The 26,355-nt window shown below is 46.9% G+C and overlaps 1 protein-coding gene across 1 annotated transcript in view; it reads left to right on the plus strand.

The window, feature by feature from the left end:
• LOC144329059 (uncharacterized) overlaps positions 1-25,985 on the plus strand; it is a 68,289-nt gene extending 42,304 nt beyond the window's left edge. The window contains 2 exon segments of the mRNA XM_077935570.1: positions 1,541-3,061; positions 21,195-25,985. Coding sequence (XP_077791696.1) covers positions 1,541-3,061; positions 21,195-22,492 — 2,819 coding nt within the window. The 3' untranslated portion in view covers positions 22,493-25,985.
• Positions 25,986-26,355: the final 370 nt, after the last annotated feature.

Consider the following 26,355-nt stretch of genomic DNA (forward strand, 5'->3'; position numbering starts at 1 on the left):
TTCAGGTGCAGCAGAATTCCCCAGCCCCCCAAGGATTTGGGACCCATCAGCTTTCCTCACCTGGTTTAGCCGGCTGGTAGAAGCCGTTGCTTGAACCCCTGTTGCATGCTGACAGCTTCTGGAAGCCACAGGTGAGAGCTGAGTGCAGGGTGGGCACCAAGGGTGGAAAAATGATCCCAGGAGGTGCAGGACATGTTCCCCACCAAAGGAACTACTGCTCCCCAACACCCCATGACATCTAGATGCAGGTAGGTAGCCGTGTTGGTCTGACGCACTTGAAATAAAAAAAATAAAAAAATAGCCCAGTAGGACCTTAGAGACCAAATAAGATTGTCCTGAGTGTAAGCTTTTGTGTGCATGCACACTTCTTCAGATACACTGACACAGATGTCACCAGACCCATGTATATCGTGGGAGGGTGGGGTGGGGTTTTTCTCAGAAGGTACTCCTACTACCATCTCCTACTACCCTCCACTATATGAAGAAGTGTGCAAGTACACGAAAGCTTATACCTAGAAGAAACTTAGTTGGTCCCTAAGGTGCTACTGGACTATTCTTTTTCACTTCAACTGTGTCAGACCAACACGGCTATCTACGATTAAGTACAGTTATGTCCTGCTTTTCAGTGTCACTTTAGGATATTCAGAAGACGGGCTCGAGATCAGGCAGCACATCATCATTATAAAGCACCATTGGGGTGGGTGTTTCCGCCTGGGATTCCCATCTGCCAGCTGCTTTCCTTCTGCTTCTCCTGCTCTCTCCATGCAATGCGAGGCATGAGGACAGAGGTCCATCTCCAAGAACAGGAGATTCCCTGAGCACCCATTCAGCTGACCCCAAGCACCAAGCCTTGGTCACTAGTTCTCTGACTGACCCAGACCACAGTCCCTGGAAAAGATGTAGATCTGGGTCTCCCAAAATAGTCCATATGGACCTCCTGAGGTCAGCGGGAATGTGATGGTGATTCATGAAGATCTAGAGGTGGAAACGGGGGCAACCACTTGATTTGAAATGCAGTCCCACAGGACAACGGTATTCCAAGATCATGCTGTGTTATTAAGGATGATTGAGGATTATGAAAGTTTGCTGATGCATTTCTACCATTAGACATCATACCATTTTCATTTCCTAAAAATTGGGAACATGGGGAGGACATGGGAGAATGTAGGAGATGTTGAAATAGGAGAAGGTGCTAATGGTGGTTGTTGTGTCCTTTTTTCCCTGTGTTCTCTTTCCTGAAGCCCAAACAGGATTTGCATTTTGCTCACTCTGAAAAAGGTGATGGAGAAGACAGAATTGCAGGGGACAATTGCATTTCATTAGGAATAGCCATTAAAATGTGTGAAATGTGGAATATGCTTCACTGAATGAGCACACAGTTCACATCAACGAACACAAAAAGGAAAGTACCCACTTAAAGGTATGGAGTGCGGAAAGAGCTTCTCTTTCAATGCAAAAGTTAGAACATACCAGAGGACTCACACAGAGAGAAAATCTTTTAAGTGCAGGGAGTGTGGGAAGAATTTCAGTCAGAGTGGAAACCTTAAATTGCACAAACAGACTCACACAGGGGAGAAACCATATAAATGCATTGAGTGTGGAAAGAGCTTCAGTGATAATGGAAATCTTAGACGACATCAACGGACTCACACAGGGGAAAAACCATTTAAATGCATGGAGTGTGGAAAGAGCTTCAGTCAGAGTGGAGACCTTAGATCACATCAACGGACTCACACAGGGGAGAAACCATTTAAATGCATGGAGTGTGGAAAGAGCTTTAGTGATAATGGAAAACTTAGAAGACATCAATGGACTCACACAGGGGAGAAACCATTTAAATGCATTGATTGTGGAAAGAGCTTTAGTGATAATGGAAAACTTAGAAATCATCAGCGGACTCACACAGGCGAGAAACCATTTCAATGTATGGAGTGTGGAAAGAGTTTTAGTGATAGTGGATGCCTTAGAATACATCAGCGGACTCACACAGGGGAGAAACCATTTAAATGCATGGAGTGTGGAAAGAGCTTTAATAATAGTGGATGCCTTAGAATACATCAACGGACTCACACAGGGGATAAACCGTTTCAGTGTATGGAGTGTGAAAAGGGTTTTAGTGATAATGGAAAACTTAGAACACATCAATGGACTCACACAGGGGAGAAACCATTTAAATGCATTGATTGTGGAAAGAGCTTTAGTGATAATGGAAAACTTAGAAATCATCAACGGACTCACACAGGGGAGAAACCATTTCAATGTATGGAGTGTGGAAAGAGATTCAGTCAGAGTGGACACCTTAGACAACATCAACGGACTCACACAGGGGAGAAACCGTTTCAGTGTATGGAGTGTGAAAAGCGTTTTAATAATAGTGGATGCCTTAGAAGACATCAACGGACTCACACAGGGGATAAACCATTTAAATGCATTGAGTGTGGAAAGAGCTTTCATAATAGTGGATGCCTTAGAATACACCAATGGACTCACACAGGGGATAAGCCATTTAAATGCATGGAGTGTGGAAAGAGCTTTAGTGATAGTGGAAGCCTTAGGAAACATCAACGGACTCACACAGGTATGAAACCGTTTCAGTGTATGGAGTGTGAAAAGAACTTCAGTCAGAGTGGACACCTTAGACGACATCAACGGACTCACACAGGGGATAAACCATTTAAATGCATTGAGTGTGAAAAGAGCTTTAGTGATAGTGGAAGCCTTAGGAAACATCAATGGACTCACACAGGGGATAAACCATTTAAATGCATGGAGTGTGGAAAGAGCTTTAGTGATAGTGGAAACCTTAGAATACATCAACGGACTCACACAGGGATGAAACCCTTTAAATGCATTGAGTGTGGAAAGAACTTCAGTCAGAGTGGACACCTTAGAAGACATCAATGGACTCACACAGGGGAGAAACCATTTAAATGTATGCAGTGTGGAAAGAGCTTCAGTCAGAGTGGATACCTTAGAAATCATCAACGGACTCACACAGGGGAGAAACCATTTGAATGCATGGAGTGTGGAAAGAGCTTCAGTCAGAGTGGATACCTTAGAAATCATCAACAGACTCACACAGGGGAGAAACCATTTAAAGGTATGGAGTACAGTAAATGCTTTGCTCAGAGTGGAAATCTTAGAAAACATCAGCAGATACGTGGGGCAGAAACCATTTAAAGGTATGGACTGTAGAAGGAGCTTCAATCAGAGTGGAAGCCTTGATTTATGTCAAAAAACTCACACAATGGAGAAACCATATAAATATCAGGAAAGTAGAAAGAGGTTCACTCTTAGTGGAAGTTCAGAATCAACAGACTCATGGACAGGAAGAACTTTAAGAGTTGAAACCCTTCAAACCATCAACAAACTCAGAGAGGAGAAGCAGTTTAAATGAAAAGACTGCAAAAAGTGCTTTCTTTATAATGGAGTATTTAAGGAACAGGGACGCGGGTGGCGCTGCGGGTTAAACCACAGAGCCTAGGACTTTGCCGATCCGAAGTTCGGCGGTTTGACTCCCCGCAATGGGGTAAGCTCCCGTTGCTTGGTCCCTGCTCCTGCCAACCTAGCAGTTTGAAAGCACGTCCAAGTGCAAGTAGATAAATAGGTACCGCTCTGGGGGGAAGGTAAAAGGCGTTTCCATGCGCTGCTCTGGTTCGCCAGAAGCGGCTTAGTCATGCTGGCCACACGACCCGGAAGCTGTACGCTGGCTCCCTCGGCCAACAAAGCAAGATGAATGCCACAACCCCAGAGTCGGCCACGACTGGACCTAATGGTCAGGGGTCCCTTTAACTTTACCTTTATTTAAGGAACTTATTTAAGGAAGGCAGCATCTCACAATGGTGAGAATAATTTTAGATGAAAGTAACTTTAGTTTTTGCACCACACCCTGTCACCCCCCACCGCATGATCCAAGCACTGCTTCTTCACCAGAACTTCATCGCTGCCTCCTGCACGTTCTGAAGAAAACTTGAATTCCCCCCCATCCTAATTTCAAGAGGGGGAAGGAGGGGCTGCAGGTACCAGGGAAATCTCCTGGGGGGGGCATCTTCCCTCACGAACCCCGTGGGGCAACCCCAGAGCTCCTGCCCATTCTAGTGTTTGGGAAAGAGAGTATTTTTCCATAGTCCCAGAATTTTTGATTCCCACCAGAGGACCACAGTGTTGTAGCTGCTGCTGTTGTCATGGACTGGCTGGTGATGGGGGGGAGGCACAAGCTGGGGGACCCACAAGGGAAGAAGGCTCAGAGCACAGAGACTGGTGGGGGGATGAACAGAAAGAGGGAGAAAGGGGAACAGACCAGAAAGGGAGATGTTGCAAGCTGAGGAGGAAACAGGGTTAGGTGAGCGGGAAGAGTCTGGGGCAGAGAGCAGTTCAGGCTCAGAGGGAGGAGAGGAGGGGGCCAGGAGACCCAGAGGAGGCCGGCTGCTGAAGCAACCAGAGAGACTCCCCCTCCTGCTGCGACCAGCACATGCCTTTGCGTCTGGCGGTTAGAACTCTTAGAATGTGGGGATCCCATTTTTCAACCAAAGCAAAAACCCGCTAGCCTTTTCCCAGGTCTTTCCTGATTTGACAGTCATTCGTCTTTTCTACGAAGGACTCTACAAAGTCCTTCTCCCTCCCTTTACTTACCATGGGGTCCCAGCAACCATTTCTGCCTCTTACACGCTAGGAAAAAGAGTCCTTTTCCATTGGACGCCTGGCAGCCCAGTGCCAAATCTGGCTGCTCCAGAGAGAACGGAAAGGAGCTGGAAACGCCCTTGCGCTCTGACGCGCACCAGTCACGTCCTCCCGGATCTTGGTGCTGCCGGTGCAGCTGCATTTAGGAGAAAAAGAGAAATTGGAAACCGAGCCGAAGTCCCTTGCTATCCAAAGTGGCCACTTGGACCAGCCTTGGGGCATCTTCCTTGGGAAAAAGGAAAAGTTTCAGATCTCAGGTTCCCCGACAGGGAATGAGAGCTTTGATTGGCGTTCTCCCCTTGCAGTTAATTGCCCCTCTAATTGCAGAACCCCAAGTCTCCCGTTCTCCCCTCCCCCTCCTAGCTACCTCTTGCCAGGAAGGCTGGGAATGAAGACCGTCAGCAAAAGATACAGCAAAGGATGAGAATCTGGGTTGTGGGTGTTTCAGAGAATCCCGTCCACAATCTTCTCCATTCCTAGACTCACGTCCGCATGCGCTGCTCCTGGCCACCCCGGGGTCTTTTGCTAGATTAATTTATGGCCGGCCTGGGGCTGAAAATAAACTTCCAAAAAACTAAATTACTGACAAAAAAACCTCACAATGGAAGAAAAAAAAGAACTTCAAGAAAAAACAGACCTGGAAATTAAAAATAAGGTTAAATACCTATGGATCTTGATTTTTTAAAAAAGTTTAAATGTATATGAGGATGATTATAGTAAAGTATGGAAATAAATTTTAAAAAACTATATGGAAACCTGGACCAAACTCCATCTCTCACTCTGGGGAAGAGTCTCAGTTGTGAAAATGAATATCCTCCCCAAAATGATTTTCTTATTCCAAACAAGGCCCATTTTAGGAGAAATGAATTGTTTTAAGCAGTGGAAAAGGGAAATATCTAGATTTATATGGAGTGGAAAGAAACCGAGAATTAAACACCAGTTATTAACAGATCAAAAGGAGAGAGGAGGTTTTGCATTGCCAGATTTGGAATTCTACCATGTGGCGGCAGGATTGGTTTGGATAAAAGACTGGATTACACTAAAAGATATGGACCTGTTAGACTTGGAAGGCCACGAGAATCGGTCTGGATGGCACGCTTCTTTAATGTATGAAAAAGTGAAGCTCCACAGGGGATTTTTGAGCCATGTGATAAGGAAATTGTGGTATAAAATCTGGAATAAATATAAAGGAATATTTGAGCCAAAAATACCCTTGTGGACATCACCAAGAGAAGCCATATACAGTGGTACCCCGCAAGACAAACGCCTCGCGAGACGAAAAACTCACAAAACGAAAGGTTTTTTCATTTTCGAGTTGCCTCGCAAGACGAATTTCCCTATGGGCTTGCTTCGCAAAACGAAGCTTGCCCCGGGGACAGCAGGTCTTCTCTTTTGAAGCAAGGGGCGGCGGGGAGAAGCGATCTTCTCCCCGCAGCCCCAGGTCCGGGGACAGCGGGAAGCGCTTCCCGCTGCCCCCGACCTCTTTTGAAGCAAGGGGCTGCAGGGAGATCGCTTCTCCCGGTGCTCCGAAGCTGGGCGGGGGGGAGGGAACACCTTCTGAAGGCAGGCGGGGGGCGAAAGTCTTTGCTCCCCTCTGCCTGCCTGTCCTGGAGGGCTTTTGAAGGCAGGCGGGGGGGAGCAAAGTCTTTTGCCCCCCGCCCGCCTTCAGAAGAGGTCCAGGACCTCTTCTGAAGGCTGGCGGGGGGCAAAAGTCTTTGTCCCCCCTGCCTGCCTTCCCAGGGGCTTTTAAATCGCCCCAGACAGCGGAGAAGTCCTCCGCTGTCCTGGGGCGATTTTAAAATGCAGCCCGCCAGCATTTTAAGATCGCCCGGACAGCGGAGAAGTTTTTTAAAATGCTGGGGGTGGGAAGAAAAGCCCTTGTCCCCCCCCCCCCCGCCTTCAGAAGAGGTCCGGGGACAGACTGTCCCCGGACCTGGTCTGAAGGCGGTTTCCCTAGGAACGCATTAATTGATTTTCAATGCATTCCTATGGGAAACCTTGCATCGCAAGATGAAAAAACCGCAAGACGAAGAGACTTGCGGAACGAATTAATTTCGTCTTGCGAGGCACCACTGTACTTATGTTAGAATAGTTACAACTAGCAAAACTGACGGGAAGAGTTAGAGGAGTACTGAACCAGAAAATATTTGGAGAATGGAGAATATTTGAGGATTATAGAAGATCATATTGTACCAACCACACCATATTAGCAGAACTTGAGTGATACTTGTAAACACAACAAATACTGTTGGTGGAGTAGATGGGAACAATATTAAAGAATATAAAACTGTGCGAAAAAAAGGCAGTATAAACAGTACAATGAGAATGATTGGAAGACTCGTTTTGTCAGAAGTCTTTTTTATTTAATTAGGAAGATTACATTTTTATGCACATAAATCTGCTTCTTTCTTTTTTCTGTATTTTCTTCTTTTTTCTTCATTGTTTTTTCTTTAATTTTCTTTTTTTGCAGTATGAGATTCCAAATTCTTTGTATATGTGTGTAATTTAAATCAATAACGATTATTTTTAAAAATAAATCAATTTGTGGCCGGCCTGATCAAGCGTTGCTTCCTCTGGTTAGCCCCGCTGGAACTCCAGTTCTTTCCAGACCCTGGGGTCACTAGAGGACTGGTGGCTCCTCCTGGCAAATGGCCTGGTGCGCGCTGGATCACCGGTCCTTCCTTCCCCCCTTGAATTGGGGCAACCAAAGGTCCCATCTGGGGTGCCATCTGTTGTAAACAAAAGCTGCCCTTCTTCCCTTATGGGGGACACAAGAGCCCTTTATAGAGTCCCTTGTATGTTCTCCATCGGTAGGAGAAAAGAGCAGAGGCAACCAGAGACTATTGAGAAGCAAAGCAGCTAGTAAGCCTGATCTTGATTGATCTGCTGCAACAGGGTGTTGCAGGAAACCCCCCCCCCCCAATCATTCAGTTTGTACAAACACGACACACACACACAATGCTTCTGTTATAAATTCATAAAAAATCAGCCATACATCGGATATGCACCGTTCAACTTTTATTTTACACCATGAGGGAAGGACTACCAAAGGAGAGAGACTTGACACAAGGCAGCCAACATGTCCGCAGTGAGCCCTACCCAGTTGGCATGCCAACCTTGATGGTCCTAGACAGAAGATGATTCCACTCACAAAGGACCTGCATATGGAAGTGGATTCAGTATGGACTGAAACACAGGACAGTGACCAGCCCTTCCCTCTGGGGCAGGAAACAGTGAACTCCTCTTTGTCCTCAGGAATGTAATCATGGGGAGGGGAAAGGAGGAACCGGACAGGTGAGAAGACCATCAGGTTACCACCACAACTCCTCCTCCTTCTCTGAGGTCTCTCAGCCCCACTCACCTCACAGAGTGTTTGTTGTGGGGGAGGAAAGGGAAAGGAGAATGTTAGCCGCTTTGAGACTCCTTTGGGAAGTGATAAAGCGGGATATCAAATCCAAACTCTTCTTCTTCTCCCTGAACCCCTCCTCTTTGTAATGTGTCAATTGTCAATGATGTAGTCATGATGTAGTCTTGGGGGTGTTGTATGGGGGATTAGCAGCTAATAAAAGTTGGGGTCTTCTTTTGTTGGGGGCTTCCATCTTGTTCCACCTGGGGGCAGGTGGGAGTCCTGTGGCGACAGTCTTCCATCAAGACCTACTGGCTGCTCTTTTGCTCTCCTCTTCCTGGCTGGTCTCCTTGTTTCTGGTCCAAGGGATCCCTCAGATTTTGGAATCCGCTTCTGGCTCCAATTCTATAGGCTGCTTTTCTGAGCCTCTTGGCTGTTGTGCAGGGACGGGGCCTGTGTCCACGGTCCTTGTCCTGGCCTGAGTCCGAGGCTGGGGTGGGGAGCTGGGATTTGGGGGGAGTCGTTTAGCTGCCCCCCTCCATTCCTGGTTTCAACAGCACCAAGACCTAAAACACGGAGGGATCTAAGCTCGTGGGGTGGGGGAGGGGAGGATGTTGCACTTGTGGGGGGGACCCCACTTGGCAACTGGATCTCCGGGATCAGCCCCTCCCCCGCTCTCCTGATCCAGAAGGAAGACGGTAGAGGGGAAACCTTCCTCTCCCCCCCTAATTCTTTCCCTCCCCTCCCGGCACCTCCTCCTCTCACCCCGCCCCACAAGCCCAGATCCCGCCCCCAAACGTCTCACCCCTTCCTCCTCCAATCCGGCTCTTCTGTCCCAGGAATTGGGGGGGGGGTGCTGCTCTGCGCGTAGCTCTAGGGGGGGCGCTTTCGGAAAGGGGAGGGAGGAGGCAGGGATGTTGCAGGAAAGGAGAATCGGGAGCGAGGACAAAGAGGTAAAGGGGGGGCGCCCCCCCACGAGGACTCCCGGGCCCCGTTTCCCCCGCACAGGCATCCCTGGGGCGCGGAGAGAAGCGGGCCAGGAAAGGGTTAAGGGGTGAGGGAGGCGCCTGGATAGAGACCCCCCTGTCCCTCCCCATGTCGTCTTGGGGGGCAATAGGGACGGAGAGATGGGACGCCTGGCGAGGGGTGAGCCAAGGGGGCCTCTGGGTGCAGGGGAGACTCCGGGAGAAATAGAGAGGGTCATGGAAGTGGGGGGAGAAGGGAGGGGGCATCCCCGAGTCAGGGAAGCGCACCAATGGGGGGGGGAGAGAGGAAGACCCGTCTTGGGGGGAGACATCTCTATCATGACGCCCACGATGAATCTCCAGATGGGCCGCCTTGGCTTCTCCCTCCCACCCACGAATGGGCCCCCCCTTCAAGGCGACCAGAGAGGGATCCCTGGAAAGTGGGGGTCCTGTCCCCCCATCTTTCCATCCTGCAACCTCCATCCTCTTCCCACCCCATAAGCCCCTGACCTGTCCGGACGCAGCGCTTCTGCCCAGTCCAACCATTGGTCCCCTGGAGAGGAGAGGAAATCCCAAGAGGAAGAGGGGAGGGGGGAGGCCTTCTCAGAAGCGGCTCTTGGTTTCCGCAACCCCACCCAGGAAGCAGCCAGAAACCTTTTCCTCTCTCTCAGGCTTCCATCTTTATTGTCTTTTCTGCTGAGGATGAGGATAATGTACACCTGTCATCAGAAACAGGGGTGCAGAGTCCATGGAATGGATCTCAGGATTGATACAGAAGTTGCACCTCAAAAGCATTTCTGTTCCCCCTATTCTTTGAAGGCAATGTCAGAGTGACTGACAAGCTGAGATACAATCCAACATCATCCGATGACAGTGACTGCATGAATCTTCCCAGTCAAAGGACCCATTTTCATGATAGACAGTGCCTGCGGCTGGAGGCTCTACACACCGGGTTTGCCTGTGGAGGCCAAAGTCTGCCAGTGAGGTGTGTGACCTCCCCAAATTTACAGACTGTATGTGAATGAGAGTTTGTGGGTGGGATTATAGTTTACGGCAACCCTGTGATTTTCTCCACCCATAACATTTCGTGAGCTGATATGGCAGGACAAATTCCAAAAATCTACAAAAACTAAAAAATAAATAAATCACATGATAATAATAATAATAATAATAGTACAGTGGTACCTTGGATTAAGAACTGAATTCGTTCTGGAGGTCCGTTCTTAACCTGAAACTGTTCTTCTTCTTTTTTAAATAGTTTTTATTGCATTTTTTCAGACATAGACAGAGAAAAGAAGAAAAGAAAAAAGATAAGAAAGAGAAGATACAAAGAATCATAACCTTTCAACAACTTATTTCAACTTTCTATCGAACTTCCCCGCATCTCCCGCACAATGCATTCTTAACAATAAATTTATCAGCAAATTATAACCTTGTTTCATGTGTTTCTTTTGTACTTTCAATTGCAGTTTAAGTTTAAATCCCTTGTTGTCCATTTACTCTGAAAACAAAGCATATTATCATTTTTAACATTTAAACTTTGATTCTTTCAATCATGTTATCCAATTTCATAAATGTTGCACTCTCATTGCTGGGGCTAGCATTTCAAATTATGCGTCATTTTATAGTTCATATAACTTATAAAATTTTTGCAAATAGTTCTTAAATTTTTTCCAGTCCTCCTCCATTGCTTCTTCTCCCAGGTCTCGGATTCTAGCAGTCATTTCGGCCAACTCCATGTAGTCAATCAATTGCGCTTGCCACTCTTCCAGCGTGGGCAAATCTTGAGTAACCTGAAACTGTTCTTAACCTGAAGCACCACTTTAGCTAATGGGGCCTCCTGCTGCTGTCGTGCGATTTCTGTTCTCATCCTGAAGCAAAGTTCTTAACCCAAGGTACTATTTCTGGGTTAGTGGAGTCTGTAACCTGAAACATCTGTAACACGAAGTACCACTGTAAAAGTTATACTATTAGTATTTCCCCCGCAGCCACTCTGGGCAGCTTACAGTACATATAGGTAAAGGTAAAGGGACCCCTGACCGTTAGGTCCAGTCATGGCCGACTCTGGGGTTGCGGCACTCATCTCGCTTTATTGGCCGAGGGAGCCGGCGTACAGCTTCCGGGTCATGTGGCCAGCATGACTAAGCCACTTCTGGCGAACCAGAGCAGCGCACGGAAACGCCGTTTACCTTCCCGCAGGAGCGGTACCTATTTATCTACTTGCACCTTGACGTGCTTTCAAACTGCTAGGTTGGCAGGAGCAGGGACCGAGCAACGGGAGCCCACCCCGTCATAGGGATTCGAACGCCCGACCTTCTGATCAGGAAGTCCTAGGCTCTATGGTTTAACCCACAACACTACCCGCGTCCCTACAGTACATATACAAGACAGTAAAACATCCAACATTAAAAACCTCCTGAAACTGCTGTCTTCTAAATGTCAGATGGTTGCCTACCTCCTTGCCCTCTGAAGGGAGGGCATTCCATGGGGCAGGAAGCCCTCTGCCTGGTTCCCTGGAACTTCACTTCTATCAGCAAGGGAACCAGCAGAAGACCCTCGGAGGCGGACCTCCCTGTCCGGACGGAGCGATGGGGGTGAAGATGCTCCGTCAGGTCCACAGGGCTAAGGCTGATGAGGGCTTGAGGTTGCAGATCTTGCTCCTCCATAATGATCGATGTATAGTTAGCAGAGTAGGAGAAAACACAGAGGCAGCAAAAAAACAATTCAGCTGAGAAATTTATTACTGAAGACAGATAAGCATGACAGGACCCAAAAAATAGCAAAAATGTAACTCACAGTAAAACCCTGACTTAGCAAACCAAAACAGCACTCAAGAAAGAAACAGACAAGCAGAGTAGAGTAATATCAGAATATGAAGTGGGAGAAGGCGCATTTCAATACTGTAATTTATATATACCGTACTTTTCGCACCATAACACGCAGTTTTCCCCCCTTAAAAAGTAAAGGGAAATGTGTGTGCGTGTTATGGAGCGAATGCAGGCAGGAGGAGCCGCTCTTGCTGGCTGTTCGGCAGCCTCTTTTCCTCCGCTTGGCTCCCTGAGAAGCCGGCAACAGCTGAGCAACAGCTGAGTGTCGGGAGACAGCCTCTCTCCCTCCTGTCTGCCTGCTCTATGGCTTTTTAGCGAGGTGGGAGAAGGGAGGCAGCTTGGAAGCCGGCAAGAGCTGCCTGCAGTGTGTAAAAGCCAAGGTGGGAGAAGGGAGACAGCCTCTCTCCCTCCTGTCTGCCTGCTCTATGGCTTTTTAGCGAGGTGGGAGAAGGGAGGCAGCTTGGAAGCCGGCAAGAGCTGCCTGCAGCCTGTAAAAGCCAAGGTGGGAGAAGGGAGACAGCCTCTCTCCCTCCTGTCTGCCTGCTCTATGGCTTTTTAGCGAGGTGGGAGAAGGGAGGCAGCTTGGAAGCCGGCAAGAGCTGCCTGCAGCCTGTAAAAGCCAAGGTGGGAGAAGGGAGACAGCCTCTCTCCCTCCTGTCTGCCTGCTCTATGGCTTTTTGGGGAGGTGGGAGAAGGGAGGCAGCTTGGAAGCGGGCAAGAGCTGCCTGCAGCTGTAAAAGCCAAGGTGGGAGAAGGGAGACAGCCTCTTTTTCTCAGTGTCTGCCTGCTCTATGGCTCTCCCTTACACACATGTAAGTGGCTCTTACTCTGCTTTCTTTACAATGAGCTGGAAGGAGGGACAAAGAGGGCATCCCCTTCCGTCCCTCCCCCAGCACCTCACCGGTAAATTCAAACAAAGCAGCTTACAAGGCTCGTGTCCCTGCATCTCCTCCTCTTTTTGCTTCAGTTCGAGGCAAGGCAGCTGCACAAATGTGAGTTCCCCCTCTCTCTTCCTTCCCTCCCTCCCTCCCTCCCTCTTCCAGCTTCAAAAAATATTGGGGAGACAGCCAGGTAAGCCCCACTCACATACCACAATGGGGGATGGGGGATGACTCCCTCAAATATTTAATGGGGGGGTGAAGGCACCTAGGCCCATAGGAGTTAGCTGCTTTGCCTAGGACAAATGTGAGCTCTCCATCTCTCTTCCCTCCCTCCCTCCCTCCCTCCCTCCCTCCCTCTTCCAATTTCAATAAAATATTGGGGGGTGGGCAGGTACAGGTAAGCCCCATCTCACAGACTGCAATGATCTCAAGACAAAGTGCATGCACACTGGTACCTTATATGAATGGCAATGCCCATCAGCATGGGGGGAGGATGACTCCCTCAAATATTTAATGGAGGGGGTGAAGGCACCTAGGCCTATAGGAGTTGGCTGCTTTGCTTAGGACAAGTGCGAGCTCCCCCCCTCTTCCTTCATCACTGTATTGGAGATACCATACATTACTGACAGTTCCTTCATTCACGTGGTTACAAAGCACGGATCCACATGGATCCTCAGGATTTTTGCATTGGGCTACCCCAAACTCAAGGGACGCGGGTGGCGCTGTGGGTAAAAGCCTCAGTGTCTAGGGCTTGCCGATCGAAAGGTCGGCGGTTCGAATCCCCGTGGCGGGGTGCGCTCCCGTCGTTCGGTCCCAGCGCCTGCCAACCTAGCAGTTCGAAAGCACCCCCGGGTGCAAGTAGATAAATAGGGACCGCTTACTGGCGGGAAGGTAAACGGCGTTCCGTGTGCTGCGCTGGCTCGCCAGATGCAGCTTTGTCACGCTGGCCACGTGACCCGGAAGTGTCTCCGGACAGCGCTGGCCCCCGGCCTCTTGAGTGAGATGGGCGCACAACCCTAGAGTCTGTCAAGACTGGCCCGTACGGGCAGGGGTACCTTTACCTTTACCTTTACCCCAAACTCATCGTTAGATCACATGTCTGTGGCCACAGCATGAACCACAAAAATCATACATCCACTGTTTTGTTTAGAATATTTTTTTTCTTGTTTTCCTCCTCTAAAAACTATGTGCGTGTTATGGTTAGGAGCGTGTTATAGAGCGAAAAATACGGTAATTCAATGTCAGAGTAATCCTGGGACTAGATAACAAGCCTCCAGGTGGACGTGCCCCACCTGCCCTTCACGTTCCTCTTCCACACGGGCAGAATCTGCCTTCTGGACTGTGGGATTCACGGTTGTTCTCCTCCTCTCCATCCATGAGGGCTTGACTTCAGGTGCAGCAGAATTCCCCAGCCCCCCAAGGATTTGAGACCCATCAGCTTTCCTCACCTGGTTTAGCCGGCTGGTAGAAGCCTTTGCTTGAACCCCTGTTGCATGCTGACAGCTTCTGGAAGCCACAGGTGAGAGCTGAGTGCAGGGTGGGCACCAAGGGTGGAAAAATGACCCCAGAAGGTGCAGGACATGTTCCCCACCAAAGGAACTACTGCTCCCCAACACCCCATGACATCTAGATTCAGGTAGGTAGCCGTGTTGGTCTGACGCAGTTGAAATAAAAAATAAAAAAATAGTCCAGTAGCACCTATGATTGTTCTAGGTATAAGCTTTCGTGTGCATGCACAATTTTTCAGATACACTGAGACAGATGTCACCAGACCCTTGTATATCGTGGGAGGGTGGGGTGGGGTTTTTCTCAGAAGGGTACTCCTACTACCATCTCCTACTACCCTTCACTATATGAAGAAGTGTGCATGCACACGAAAACTTATACCTAGAACAAACTTAGTTGGTCCCTAAGGTGCTGCTGCTGCTGCTGTTGTTGTTTATTCGTTTAGCCGTGTGTGGGCAGCAGCAGGGCAGCAGCTGAAGAAGGAGCAAAAGAGTTTTTTTGTGTGTGCGTTTCTTTGTGGCTGATTAGCTGCTCTCCCTGTGCAAAGATCAAAGGGGGCAGGGTTTCTGTTGAGGCAGGGGATCAGCTGTGGGAGGAGCTTATCAGAGCTTGCAGGGCAGCGGCGCGCGCCTAGTGGTGCGCGCAGTTTGATCAATCTTTTAGATTTAGGGGAGCTTGTCTCAAACCTTTGTTGGGGGAGACCTAGGTTTTTTTCTTCACACTTTTTATGATGGAGGACCGCTGTAGCCACCCCCAAGGACACATTCTCAGGATGGAGGGGGAGGGAACAGCTGCAGTCGCCTGCGGTTCCTGCGCAATGTTTGCCATCTTGCCAAAGGTTGCAGGCAGCTTTACCTGCAGCAATTGCATGTTGATTGCCCTCTTAAAAGACAAAGTCCAGCAACTGGAGGAACGTGTAGCTACGCTCCAAAGAATTAGAGAGCTGGAGCTCTTCTTGGAAGCAACAGAGCACACCATCTCCACCAAGGAGGAGACAGGGGACTCCCCTGAGAAGGAGGCTAGTTCTCCAACACAGGAGCCAGATATATGGAGAAACGTGACTCAAAGAAGTAGGAGGCCCAGGGTTCGCTCTGATTGTTTAGAAATGCACAATCGCTTTGAGGTCCTCTCCCCTAGCATGGAAGACGAAGAGCAGACTCCATTTGAGGATCTCTCCCTCATTACAGTCGATCAGGTATATGAAGACGAGCAGCAAAGTCAGTCCTCAGGGAATGTGCAGGCGATCTTGGAACGGACAGCTCACGGAAGAACCCCGACCAAACCTAAGAGGAGGCGTGTAGTGGTGATAGGGGATTCCCTACTGAGGGGAACAGAAGCAGTGATCTGTGGGCCTGACAAGGAGATACTACAAGAATACTAACTAAGGAGATAGTACAAGAATACTTGGCTAGTTTAGATGTATTCAAGTCTCCAGGGCCAGATGAACTGCATCCAAGAGTATTAAAAGAACTGGCAGATGTGATCTCAGAACCACTGGCAGTCATCTTTGAGAAATCCTGGAGAACAGGCGAAATCCCGGCAGACTGGAGGAGGGCAAATGTTGTCCCTATTTTCAAAAAGGGGGAAAGAAAGGACCCAAATAATTACCGCCCAGTCAATAGTCCAATAGTCAGCATGGATTTCTGAAAAATAAGTCATGTCAGACTAACCTGATCTCGTTTTTTGGCAGAATTACAAGCCTGGTAGATGAAGGGAATGCAGTGGATGTAGCCTACCTTGATTTCAGCAAGGCATTTGGCAAGGTGCCCCATGATATTCTTGTAAAGAAGCTTTTAAAATGCGGTCTTGACTATGCTACCACTCAGTGGATTTGTAACTGGCTGACTGACCGAACCCAAAGGGTGCTCATCAATGGTCCCTCTTCATCCTGGAGAAGAGTGACTAGTGGGGTGCCACAGGGTTCTCTCTTGGGCCCAGTCTTATTCAACATCTTTATCAACGACTTGGATGATGGACTCAAGGGCATCCTGATCAAATTTGCAGATGACACCAAACTGGGAGGGGTGGCTAACACCCCAGAGGACAGGATCACACTTCAAAACGACCTTGACAGATTGGAGAACTGGGCAAAAACAAGCAAGATGAATTTTAACAGGGAGAAATGTAAAGTATTGCACTTGGGCAAAAAAAATGAGAGGCACAAATACCAGATGGGTGACACCTGGCTTGAGAGCAGTACATGTGAAAAGGATCTAGGAGTCTTGGTTGACCACAAACTTGACATGAGCCAACAGTGTGACGCGGCAGCTAAAAAAGCCAATGCAATGCTGGGCTGCATCAATAGGAGTAGAGCATCTAGATCAAGGGAAGTAATAGTGCCACTGTATTCTGCTCTGGTCAGACCTCACCTGGAGTACTGTGTCCAGTTCTGGGCGCCACAGTTCAAGAAGGACACTGACAAACTGGAACATGTCCAGAGGAGGGCAACCAAAATGGTCAAAGGCTGGAAACGATGCCTTATGAGGAACGGCTAAGGGAGCTGGGCATGTTTAGCCTGGAGAAGAGGAGGTTAAGGGGTGATATGATAGCCATGTTCAAATATATAAAAGGATGTCACATAGAGGAGGGAGAAAGGTTGTTTTCTGCTGCTCCAGAGAAGCGGACACGGAGCAATGGATCCAAACTACAAGAAAGAAGATTCCACCTAAACATTAGGAAGAACTTCCTGACAGTAAGAGCTGTTGGACAGTGGAATTTGCTGCCAAGGAGTGTGGTGGAGTCTCCTTCTTTGGAGGTCTTTAAGCAGAGGCTTGACAACCATATGTCAGGAGTGCTCTGATGGTGTTTCCTGCTTGGCAGGGGGTTGGACTCGATGGCCCTTGTGGTCTCTTCCAACTCTATGATTCTAAGATTCTATGAACTGTGTCGGACCAATATGGCTACCTACCATTAACTACAGTTACCTCCTTGCCTTGAATATCCTGCTTTTCAGTACCAGATTAGGATAGTCCTCTGTCAGAAGACAAGCAGAGGATCAGGCAGCACACCATAATTATAAAGAACCATTGGGGTGGGTGTTTCCGCCTGGGATTCCCATGTGCCAGCTGCTTTCTTTCCGCTTTTCCTGCTCTCTCCATACAATGTGAGGCATGTAGACAGAGGTCCATCTCCAAGAACAGGCGGTTCCCTGAGCACCCATTCAGCTGACCCCTAGTACCAAGCCTTGTCACTAGTTCTTTGACTGACCCAGACCACAGTCCCTGGAAGAGATGTAGGCCTGAGCCTTCCAAAATGGTCCATATGGACCTCCTGAGGTCAGTGGGACTGTGCAGGTGATTCATGAAGATCTAGAGGTGTAAACGGGGGCAACCACTTGATTTGAAAGGCAGTCCCACAGGACAACAGTATTCCAAGATCATGCTGTGTTATTAAACATGATTGAGGATTATATATATATATATATATATATATATATATATATATATTTATACAACGAAAAAAACCCACAAAAAAACACAAATACCAAATTACACACAAATTACAAAAATAACCATAGACACATAGTTTTCTTGGCAAACAATAAAACATCTATTGGTCTTAACACTAAAGACCCAACTTCCCGTCTATTCCATATTTCAAATTCATATTACTTATTGCCAATACACATTTTTCATAATTAAACTTATTCTCAATAAATCTAATTTCTTCTATCTACCTAGCAACTATTACTGAAGTTCCTCGAATGCTGCAACAGAATTTAAACTACTATATTTATTTTTCAGATATTCTTTGAAAACCTCCCATTTAGAAACAAATTCCTGTTTTGATTTATTCTTTATTTTTTCTGATAAACCATCTAATTCAGCATATTCTGTCAGCTTTTCGATCCAATCTTGTATAGAGGGGATTTCATTACTCTTCCATTTTGCTGCGATCAAAACTCTTGCTGCCACCGTCGCATATAAAAAGATACCCTTCCTCTTTTGTGGAATATCCAAATCTGTTATTCCCAGGAGGTAGGCCTCTGGTTTTTTATTGAAAGAGATCTTTAGCATTTTTTGCAGTTCTGCATGTATAGTAAAGGTAAAGGTACCCCTGCCCGTACGGGCCAGTCTTGACAGACTCTGGGGTTGGTGCGCCCATCTCACTCTATAGGCCGGGGGCCAGCGCTGTCCGGAGACACTTCCGGGTCACGTGGCCAGCGTGACAAAGCTGCATCTGGCGAGCCAGAGCCGCACACGGAAACGCCGTTTACCTTCCCGCTAGAAGGCGGTCCCTATTTATCTACTTGCACCCGGGGGTGCTTTCGAACTGCTAGGTTGGCAGGCGCTGGGAGCGAACGACGGGAGCGCACCCCGCCGCGGGGATTCGAACCGCCGACCTTTCGATCGGCAAGCCCTAGGAGCTGAGGCTTTTACCCACAGCGCCACCCGCGTCCCTTCTGCATGTATACTCTCCTAGAATACCTGTATTTTCCTACATGTCCACCACATATGGTAGAATGTTCCTGAGTCTCTGCATCTCCAACAATTACTTGACACATTTTTATACATTTTTGAAAGTTTCCATGGTGTTAGATACCATCGATGTTGCATTTTTTGAAAGTTCTCTCTAATCGTGTAACAGTTTGTGAATTTCCAATTGATCTTCCATAAATGTTCCCATTGGGCCATGGTTATTGAATGGCCAAAATCCTGGGACCACCTCACCATTGCCACTGTTACCTCCTCCTCCTTGACTGTCCAGTCAAGGAGGAGTCGGTAAGTTTTGGAAAGAGTTTTTCTTTTAGAATTTACAAGATCAGATTCGAATCGGGAAATTTCTACTGAGAACCCCTTTTGTTTGTCAAATTTAAATCTTTCAAATAACTGATGGTATTGGAACCAGTCTGAAATGTGTTCTCTTATTTCCTCAAATTTTTTAAATTTTATTTGGTTATCTTCATTTTTTAGAAGTTTTATATGTTGGCCAGCTTTCCTGGGTATTTTTCCATTTTACTGCTATGGCTTCTACTGGGGAAGTCCACCACGGGACTTTAGGCTCCATCAGGTCTTTATATTTTTCCCATACAGCAAAGAGTGACTTTCTTGTTATATGGTTAGTAAAATTTTTATGAATTTTCGCTTTTCCATATATTAGGTAGGCGTGCCATCCCCAACGGTTGTCAAAACCTTTCAGGTCCAGGAGGTCCGGATCCTGCAACGTGCACCAATCTTTTAGCCAGGTGAAACAGGCTGCCTCGTAGTAAAGTTTTAGGTCGAGTAGGGAAAAGCCTCCTCTCTCTTTTATGTCTATTAAGATCAGGTGTTTAATCCTAGGTTAATTTCCCTTCCCACAGAAATTTAGAAATTTCTCTTTGCCATATCTTGAGACAACCTGCTTCACCCAGTATAGGAATCATTTGAAATAAAAATATTAATTTTGGAAGCACATTCATCTTTATAATGGAAATCCTACCCAGAAATGTTAATTTTAGTTTACTCCAGGTTACCAAGTTTTTTCTAATCTCTAGCCAAGTTTTGGTGTAATTATCCTGAAATAAGTTTATGTTCTTGGGGGTGATCCAAATACCCAAGTATTTCACTTTTGAAGAGATTTTCAGGCCCAATATTTTTTTCTAAGTCGTCCTTTTCTTCTGTGGATACATTTTTAACAAGCATTTTTGTTTTTGTTATATTCAGCTTAAAGCCTGCCACTTCTCCAAATTCTTTAATCAATTCCAGCACTCTTTTCAGACTTTCTTTAGGGTTTTCAGTCATAACAAGTAGATCGTCCGCGAAAGCTTTAATTTTATATGTTTTGTTTCCCAGAGTGATGCCTTTAACAAGCTGATCCCTTCTTATCTGATTGTTCAAGACTTCCATCACCAAGATAAATATCAGTGGTGACAGTGGGCAGCCCTGTCTGGTTCCCTTGTTTATTTTGCACTCCTCAGTAATTCTTCCATTGATGATCAATTTTGCATATTGTTCCGAATAGATGGCATTTATTCCTTTACAAATATTTTCTCCCAGTCCGATTTCTTCCATTAATTTTTTCATAAACTTCCAGGACACGTTATCAAAAGCTTTTTCAGCGTCTACCAACATAATAGCTGCTGGTTTATCAATTTTAATATCCAAATATTCTAATACATTAATCACACATCTAATATTGGATTGCATAAATCGTTCGGGAAGAAATCCGGTTTGATCTTTATGAATTATCTCTTTAAGCACCATTTTTAATCTATTTGCAAGAATGTCTGCAAATATCTTGTAATCGTTATTTAGCAGTGCAATGGGTCTGTAATTGGCCATGTTTGAGGCATCTGTTCCCTGTTTATGGATAAGAGTAATAAAGCTCTCCTTCCAAGTTTTCGGAAGTTTTCCATTTGCCAGAATATTATTCATTAGGTCTTTCATGGGAAGAAATAATGCTTGTTCTAACTTTTTATAATAATAATAAGAATAATAAGAATAATAAGAATAATAAGAATAATAAGAATAGAGGATTATAAAAGGTTGCTGATGAATTACTATCATTAGACATGGGTAGGACATGGGAGAATGTAGGAGATGTTGAAATAGGAGAAGGTGCTAATGGCGGTTGATGTGTCCTTTTTTTCCTGTGTTCTCTTTCTTGAAACCCAAACAGGATTTCCTTTCTGCCCACTCTGAAAACGGTGATGGAGAAGACAGAATTGCAGGGGACAGGACACCTTTCGTTTCATTAGGAATAGCCATTAAAATGTGTGAAATGTGGAATATGCTTCACTGAATGAGCACACATAGTTCACATCAACAAACACAAAAAGGAAAGAACCCATTTAAAGGTATGGAGTGCGGAAAGAGCTTCTCTTTCAATGCAAAACTTAGAACACACCAGAGGACTCACACAGAGAGAAAATCTTTTAAGTGCAGGGAGTGTGGGAAGAATTTCAGTCAGAGTGGAAACCTTAAATTGCACAAAGGGACTCACACAGGGGGAAAACCATATAAATGCATTGAGTGTGGAAAGAGCTTCAGTGATAATGGAAATCTTAGACGACATCAACGGACTCACACAGGAGAGAAACCATTTAAATGCATGGAGTGTGGAAAGAGCTTCAGTCAGAGTGGAGACCTTAGATCACATCAACGGACTCACACAGGGGAGAAACCATTTAAATGCATGGAGTGTGGAAAAGACTTTAGTACGAGTTCACAACTTAGATCACATCAACGGACTCACACAGGGGAGAAACCATTTAAATGTATGGAGTGTGCAAAGAGTTTTAGTGATCGTGGAAGCCTTAGGAAACATCAACGGACTCACACAGGGGAGAAACCATTTGAATGCTTGGAGTGTGGAAAGGACTTCAGTCAGAGTGCACACCTTAGAAATCATCAACGGACTCACACAGGGGAGAAACCATATAAATGTATCGAGTGTGGAAAGAGTTTTAGTGATCGTGGAAGCCTTAGATCACATCAACAAATTCACAGAGGGGAGAAACCATTTGAATGCATGGAGTGTGGAAAGGACTTCAGTCAGAGTGCACACCTTAGAAATCATCAACGGACTCACACAGGGGAGAAACCATATAAATGTTTCGAGTGTGGAAAGAGTTTCCTTTTTAATACAAGCCTTAAATCACATCAATGGACTCACACAGGCGAGAAACCATTTACATGTCTGGAGTGTGGAAAGAGATTCCGTCAGAGTACACACCATAGAAGACATCAACAGACACACACAGGGGAGAAACCATTTAAATGTATTGAGTGTGGAAAGAGTTTTCGTTGTAATACAAGCCTTAGATCACATCAACAGACTCATACAGGGGAGAAACCCTATGAATGTATGGAGTGTGGAAAGAGCTTCACTCAGAGTGCAAAACTTAGATCACATCAACGGACTCACACAGGGGAGAAACCATTTAAATGCATGGAGTGTGGAAAGGACGTCAGTCAGAGTGGAACACTTAAAAAACATCAACAGACTCACACAGGGGAGAAACCATTTAAATGTATCGAGTGTGGAAAGAGCTTCATTCAGAATGGAGACCTTAGAAGACATCAACGGACTCATACAGGAGAGAAACCATTTAAATGCATGGAGTGTGGAAAGAGCTTCAGTTATAGTGGAAACCTGAGAATACATCAACAGACTCACATAGGTAAGAAACTATTTAAATGTATGTAGTGCGGAAAGACCTTTGGTGATAATGGGAAGCTTAGAACACATCAACGGACACACACACAGGAGAAACCACTTCAATGTATGGAGTGTGAAAAGAGTTTTAGTAATAGTGGATGTCTTAGGAAACATCAACAGACTCACACAGGGGAGAAACCATTTTAATGTATGGAGTACAGTAAATACTTCACTCAGAGTGGAAATCTTAGAAAACATCAGCAGATACACAGGGGAGAAACCATTTAATGGTATGGACTGTGGAAGGAGCTTCAGTCAGAGTGGAACCCTTGATTTATGTCAACAAACTCACACAAAAGACAAACCGTAGAAATATCAGGAAAGTAGATAGAGGTTCACTCTTAGTGGAAGTTCAAAATCAACAGACTCATGGACAGGAAGAACTTTAAGAGTTGAAACCCTTCAAACCATCAACAAACTCAGAGGGGAGAAGCAGTTTAAATGAAAAGACTGCAAAAAGTGCTTTATTTATAATAGAGTGATCAAGGAACATCTAGGGACTCTCACATGGGAGAACCCATTTAGATGTATGGAGTGTGGGACGTCTTCCTCTCAGAGTCCACTCTGAGCAATGAACTCAGCAGGAAATCATTCCTAAAAGCATGAGGTATATGTGAAGTTCTGGTGTTTATATGTAAAACTGTATAATAATGAAAGAAGGAAGGCAACATCTCACAAAATGGTGAGTATAATTTTAGATGAAAGCACCTTTGGTTTTTGCACCAAACTCTGTCATTCTGCCACTGCATGATCTCCCAGCACTGCTTCTTCACCAGAACTTCATCACTGCCTCCTGCGCGTTCTGAAGAAAACTTGAAATACTTGGAATGGGAGATTTCCCCCAAGCCTAATTTCAAGAGGGGAAAAGAGGAGCTGCAGGTACCAGGGAAGTCTCCTGGGGGGTTCATCTTCACTCATGAACCTCATGGGGCAACCCCAGAGCTCCTCCTCATTCTGGGGTTTCAGGAAGATAGTACTTTTCCATAGTCCCAGAATTTTTGATCCAGTCATGTACTCAGGAGTTTTCCCACCAGAGTACCACAGTGCTGTAGCTGCTGCTGTTGTCATGGACTGGCTGGTGAGGGGGTGGGAGGCACCAGTTGGGGGACCCACAAGGGAAGAAGGCTCAGAGCCTGGGGACTGGTGGGGGGATGAGCCGAAAGAGGGAGAAAGGGGAGCAGACCGGAAGGGGAGATGTTGCAAGCTGAGGAGGAAACAGGGTTTGGTGAACTGGAAGAGTCTGTGGCAGAGAGCAGTTCAGGCTCAGAGGGAGGAGAGGAGGGGGCCAGGAGACCCAGAGGAGGCCGGCTGCTGAAGCATCCATAGAGATTCCCCCTCCTGCTGCGACCAGCTCCCCTCTCCCCTGGTCTAGAGCACACAGGGAAATCCAGTTCAGACCCCATGAGCCTGCACATATGTCAGGGGTTCAGGAGCAGAGGTGAGGGCAAGGGAGGAAACAGAGAGCGAGGGGGAGGAGTCCGAAGAAAAGATGAGTGATGACGACGACCCGAGATCTCTGAGTCTTTCCAGTGAATCAGAAGATTCACAGAAAGGAGCGCCAGTGACCAGAGCAAGGGGGGAGCTTAGGGGGACACCCCAGGAAGAAGGGACCAGAGGGGGTTCAGAGAGCAGCAGTTGGAAATCGGGGCCAGCGTCCCCAACAGAGCGCAGTGGAGAGGAAGGGCGCCAGGTATCGAGATCCGGCGGCTCGCCGCAGGGGGGAGGGTATGAGTCAGGAGTGGCCACACCTCCATCGGGGAGCGAAGAAACGGTCAAGCGGAAAGTGGAAGGTTGGGCGCGCGCGCCAAGTTCAAATGCACAGGAAGGCGGCGCAGTAAGCAGCCCGGAAAGGGAGCCAGGTCCTAAAGCCAGACGCAAGGAGACAGAAGGGTCCGGGGGGTCAGCGTCAGAAGAGTCCAGGAAGGAAGAGACCACGGGGGGCAGAGGGACCCAGAGAAGAACGGTCAGGCGGAAAAGGTGGAGTAAGGCGAGGGTATTAAGTTGGTGTACAGGAGGCGGAGACTCAGACGGAGCTTCGCCGGTCTAGCTTATAAGACGTAGAGCTGCACGCGGCAGCTTGGAAATGGAAACTGTAACTCAATAAAGACTTTTATAAAGTGAACGCTGGCTAGCGTGATCCTCTGTGAGCTAGGATCTGGAAGCAGCTCTGACAACATGATATTAACAGGTGTTTGGTTTTTTGTCCCAACATGCATCCGTTTAATCTTATTGATAATGAACTGTATTTTCTGCCCATTCACCCCGTATGGAGAAGTCCCTTTGGAGCTCCTTGCAATCTCTCTTTGCTTGAACAACCCTGGACAATTTGCTGCCATCAGCAAACTGCCCCCTCCCTGCTCCCTCCTAAGTCTAGATCATTTATGAACAAGTTGAAAAGCCACAGGTCCCAATACTGATCTTGAGGGGACTCTGCTTTCTGCTCCTCTCCATTCAGAGAACTGTCCGTTTACTCTCTTGGTGTTTCAGAAGGAGGGCTGCCTTCCTGGTGGTCGGATGGCGATGAGCAGAAAGAGGGAGAAAAGGGAGCAGACCGGAAGGGGAGATGTTGCAAGCTGACGCTGAAACAGGGTTTGGTGAGCCAGAAGAGTCTGGGGCAGAGAGCAGTTCAGGCTTGGAGGGAGGAGAGGAGGGGGGCAGGAGACCCAGAGGAGGCCGGATGCTGAAGCATCCAGGGAGACCCCCCCCTCCTGCTGCGACCAGCATATGCCTCTGAGTGTTGCAGTTATAACTCTTAGAATGTGGGGATCCCATTTTTCAACCAAAGCCAAAACCCGCTAGCCTTTTCCCAGGTCTTTCCTTACCTGACAGTCGTTCGTCTTCTCTACGAAGGATGCTACAAAGTCCTTCTCCCTCCCTTTATTTACCATGGGGTCCCAGCAACCTTTTCTGCCTCTAGGGAAAAGAGTCCCTTTCCATTGGACGCCTGGCAGCCCAGTGCCAAATCCGGCTGCTCCAGAGAGAACGGAAAGGAACTTTAAACGCCCTTGCGCTCTGACGCGCACCAGTCACTTCCTCCCGGATCTTGGTGCTGCCGGTGCAGCTGCATTTAGGAGAAAAAGAGAAATCGGAAACCGAGCCCAAGTCCCTTGCTATCCAAACTGGCCACTTGGACCAGCCTTGGGGCATCTTCCTTGGCAAAAAGTTTCAGATCTCAGGTTCCCCGACAGGGAATGAGAGTTTTGATTGGCATTCTCCCCTTGCAGTTCATTGCCTCTCTAATTGCAGAACCCCAATTCTCCTGTTCTCCCCTCCCCCTCCTATCTACCTCTTGCCAGGAAGGCTGGGAATGAAGACCGTCAGCAAAAGATACAGCAAAGGATGAGAATCTGGGTTGTGGGTGTTTCAGAGAATCCCGCCCACAATCTTCTCCATTCCTAGACTCACGTCCGCATGCGCTGCTCCTGGCCATCCCGGGGTCTTTGCTAGATTAATTTATGGCCGGCCTGGGGCTGAAAATAAACTTCCAAAAAACTAAATTACTGACAAAAGACCTCACAATGGAAGAAAAAAAAAAGAACTTCAAGAAAAAACAGGCCTGGAAATTTAAAATAAGGTTAAATACCTAGGGATCTGGATTTCAAATAAAAGTTTAAATGTATATGAGGATGATTCTAGTAAAGTATGGAAAGAATTTTAAAAAAAATATATATGGAAACCTAGACCAAACTCCATCTCTCACTCTGGGCAAGTGTCTTGGTTGTGAAAATGAATATCCTCCCCAAAATGATTTTCTTATTCCAAACAATACCCATTTTAGGAGAAATGAATTGTTTTAAGGAGTGGAAAAGGGAAATATCTAGATTTATATGGAGTGGAAAGAAACCAAGAATTAAACACCAGTCATTAACAGATCAAAAGGAGAGAGGAGGTTTTGCATTGCCAGATTTGCAATTCTACCATGCGGCGGCAGGATTGGTTTGGATAAAAGACTGAATTACACTAAAAGATACGGACCTATTAGACTTGGAAGGCCACGAGAATCGGTCTGG

This window comes from Podarcis muralis, chromosome 10 (assembly GCF_964188315.1).
Source record: "Podarcis muralis chromosome 10, rPodMur119.hap1.1, whole genome shotgun sequence".
Lineage (NCBI taxonomy): Eukaryota > Metazoa > Chordata > Lepidosauria > Squamata > Lacertidae > Podarcis > Podarcis muralis.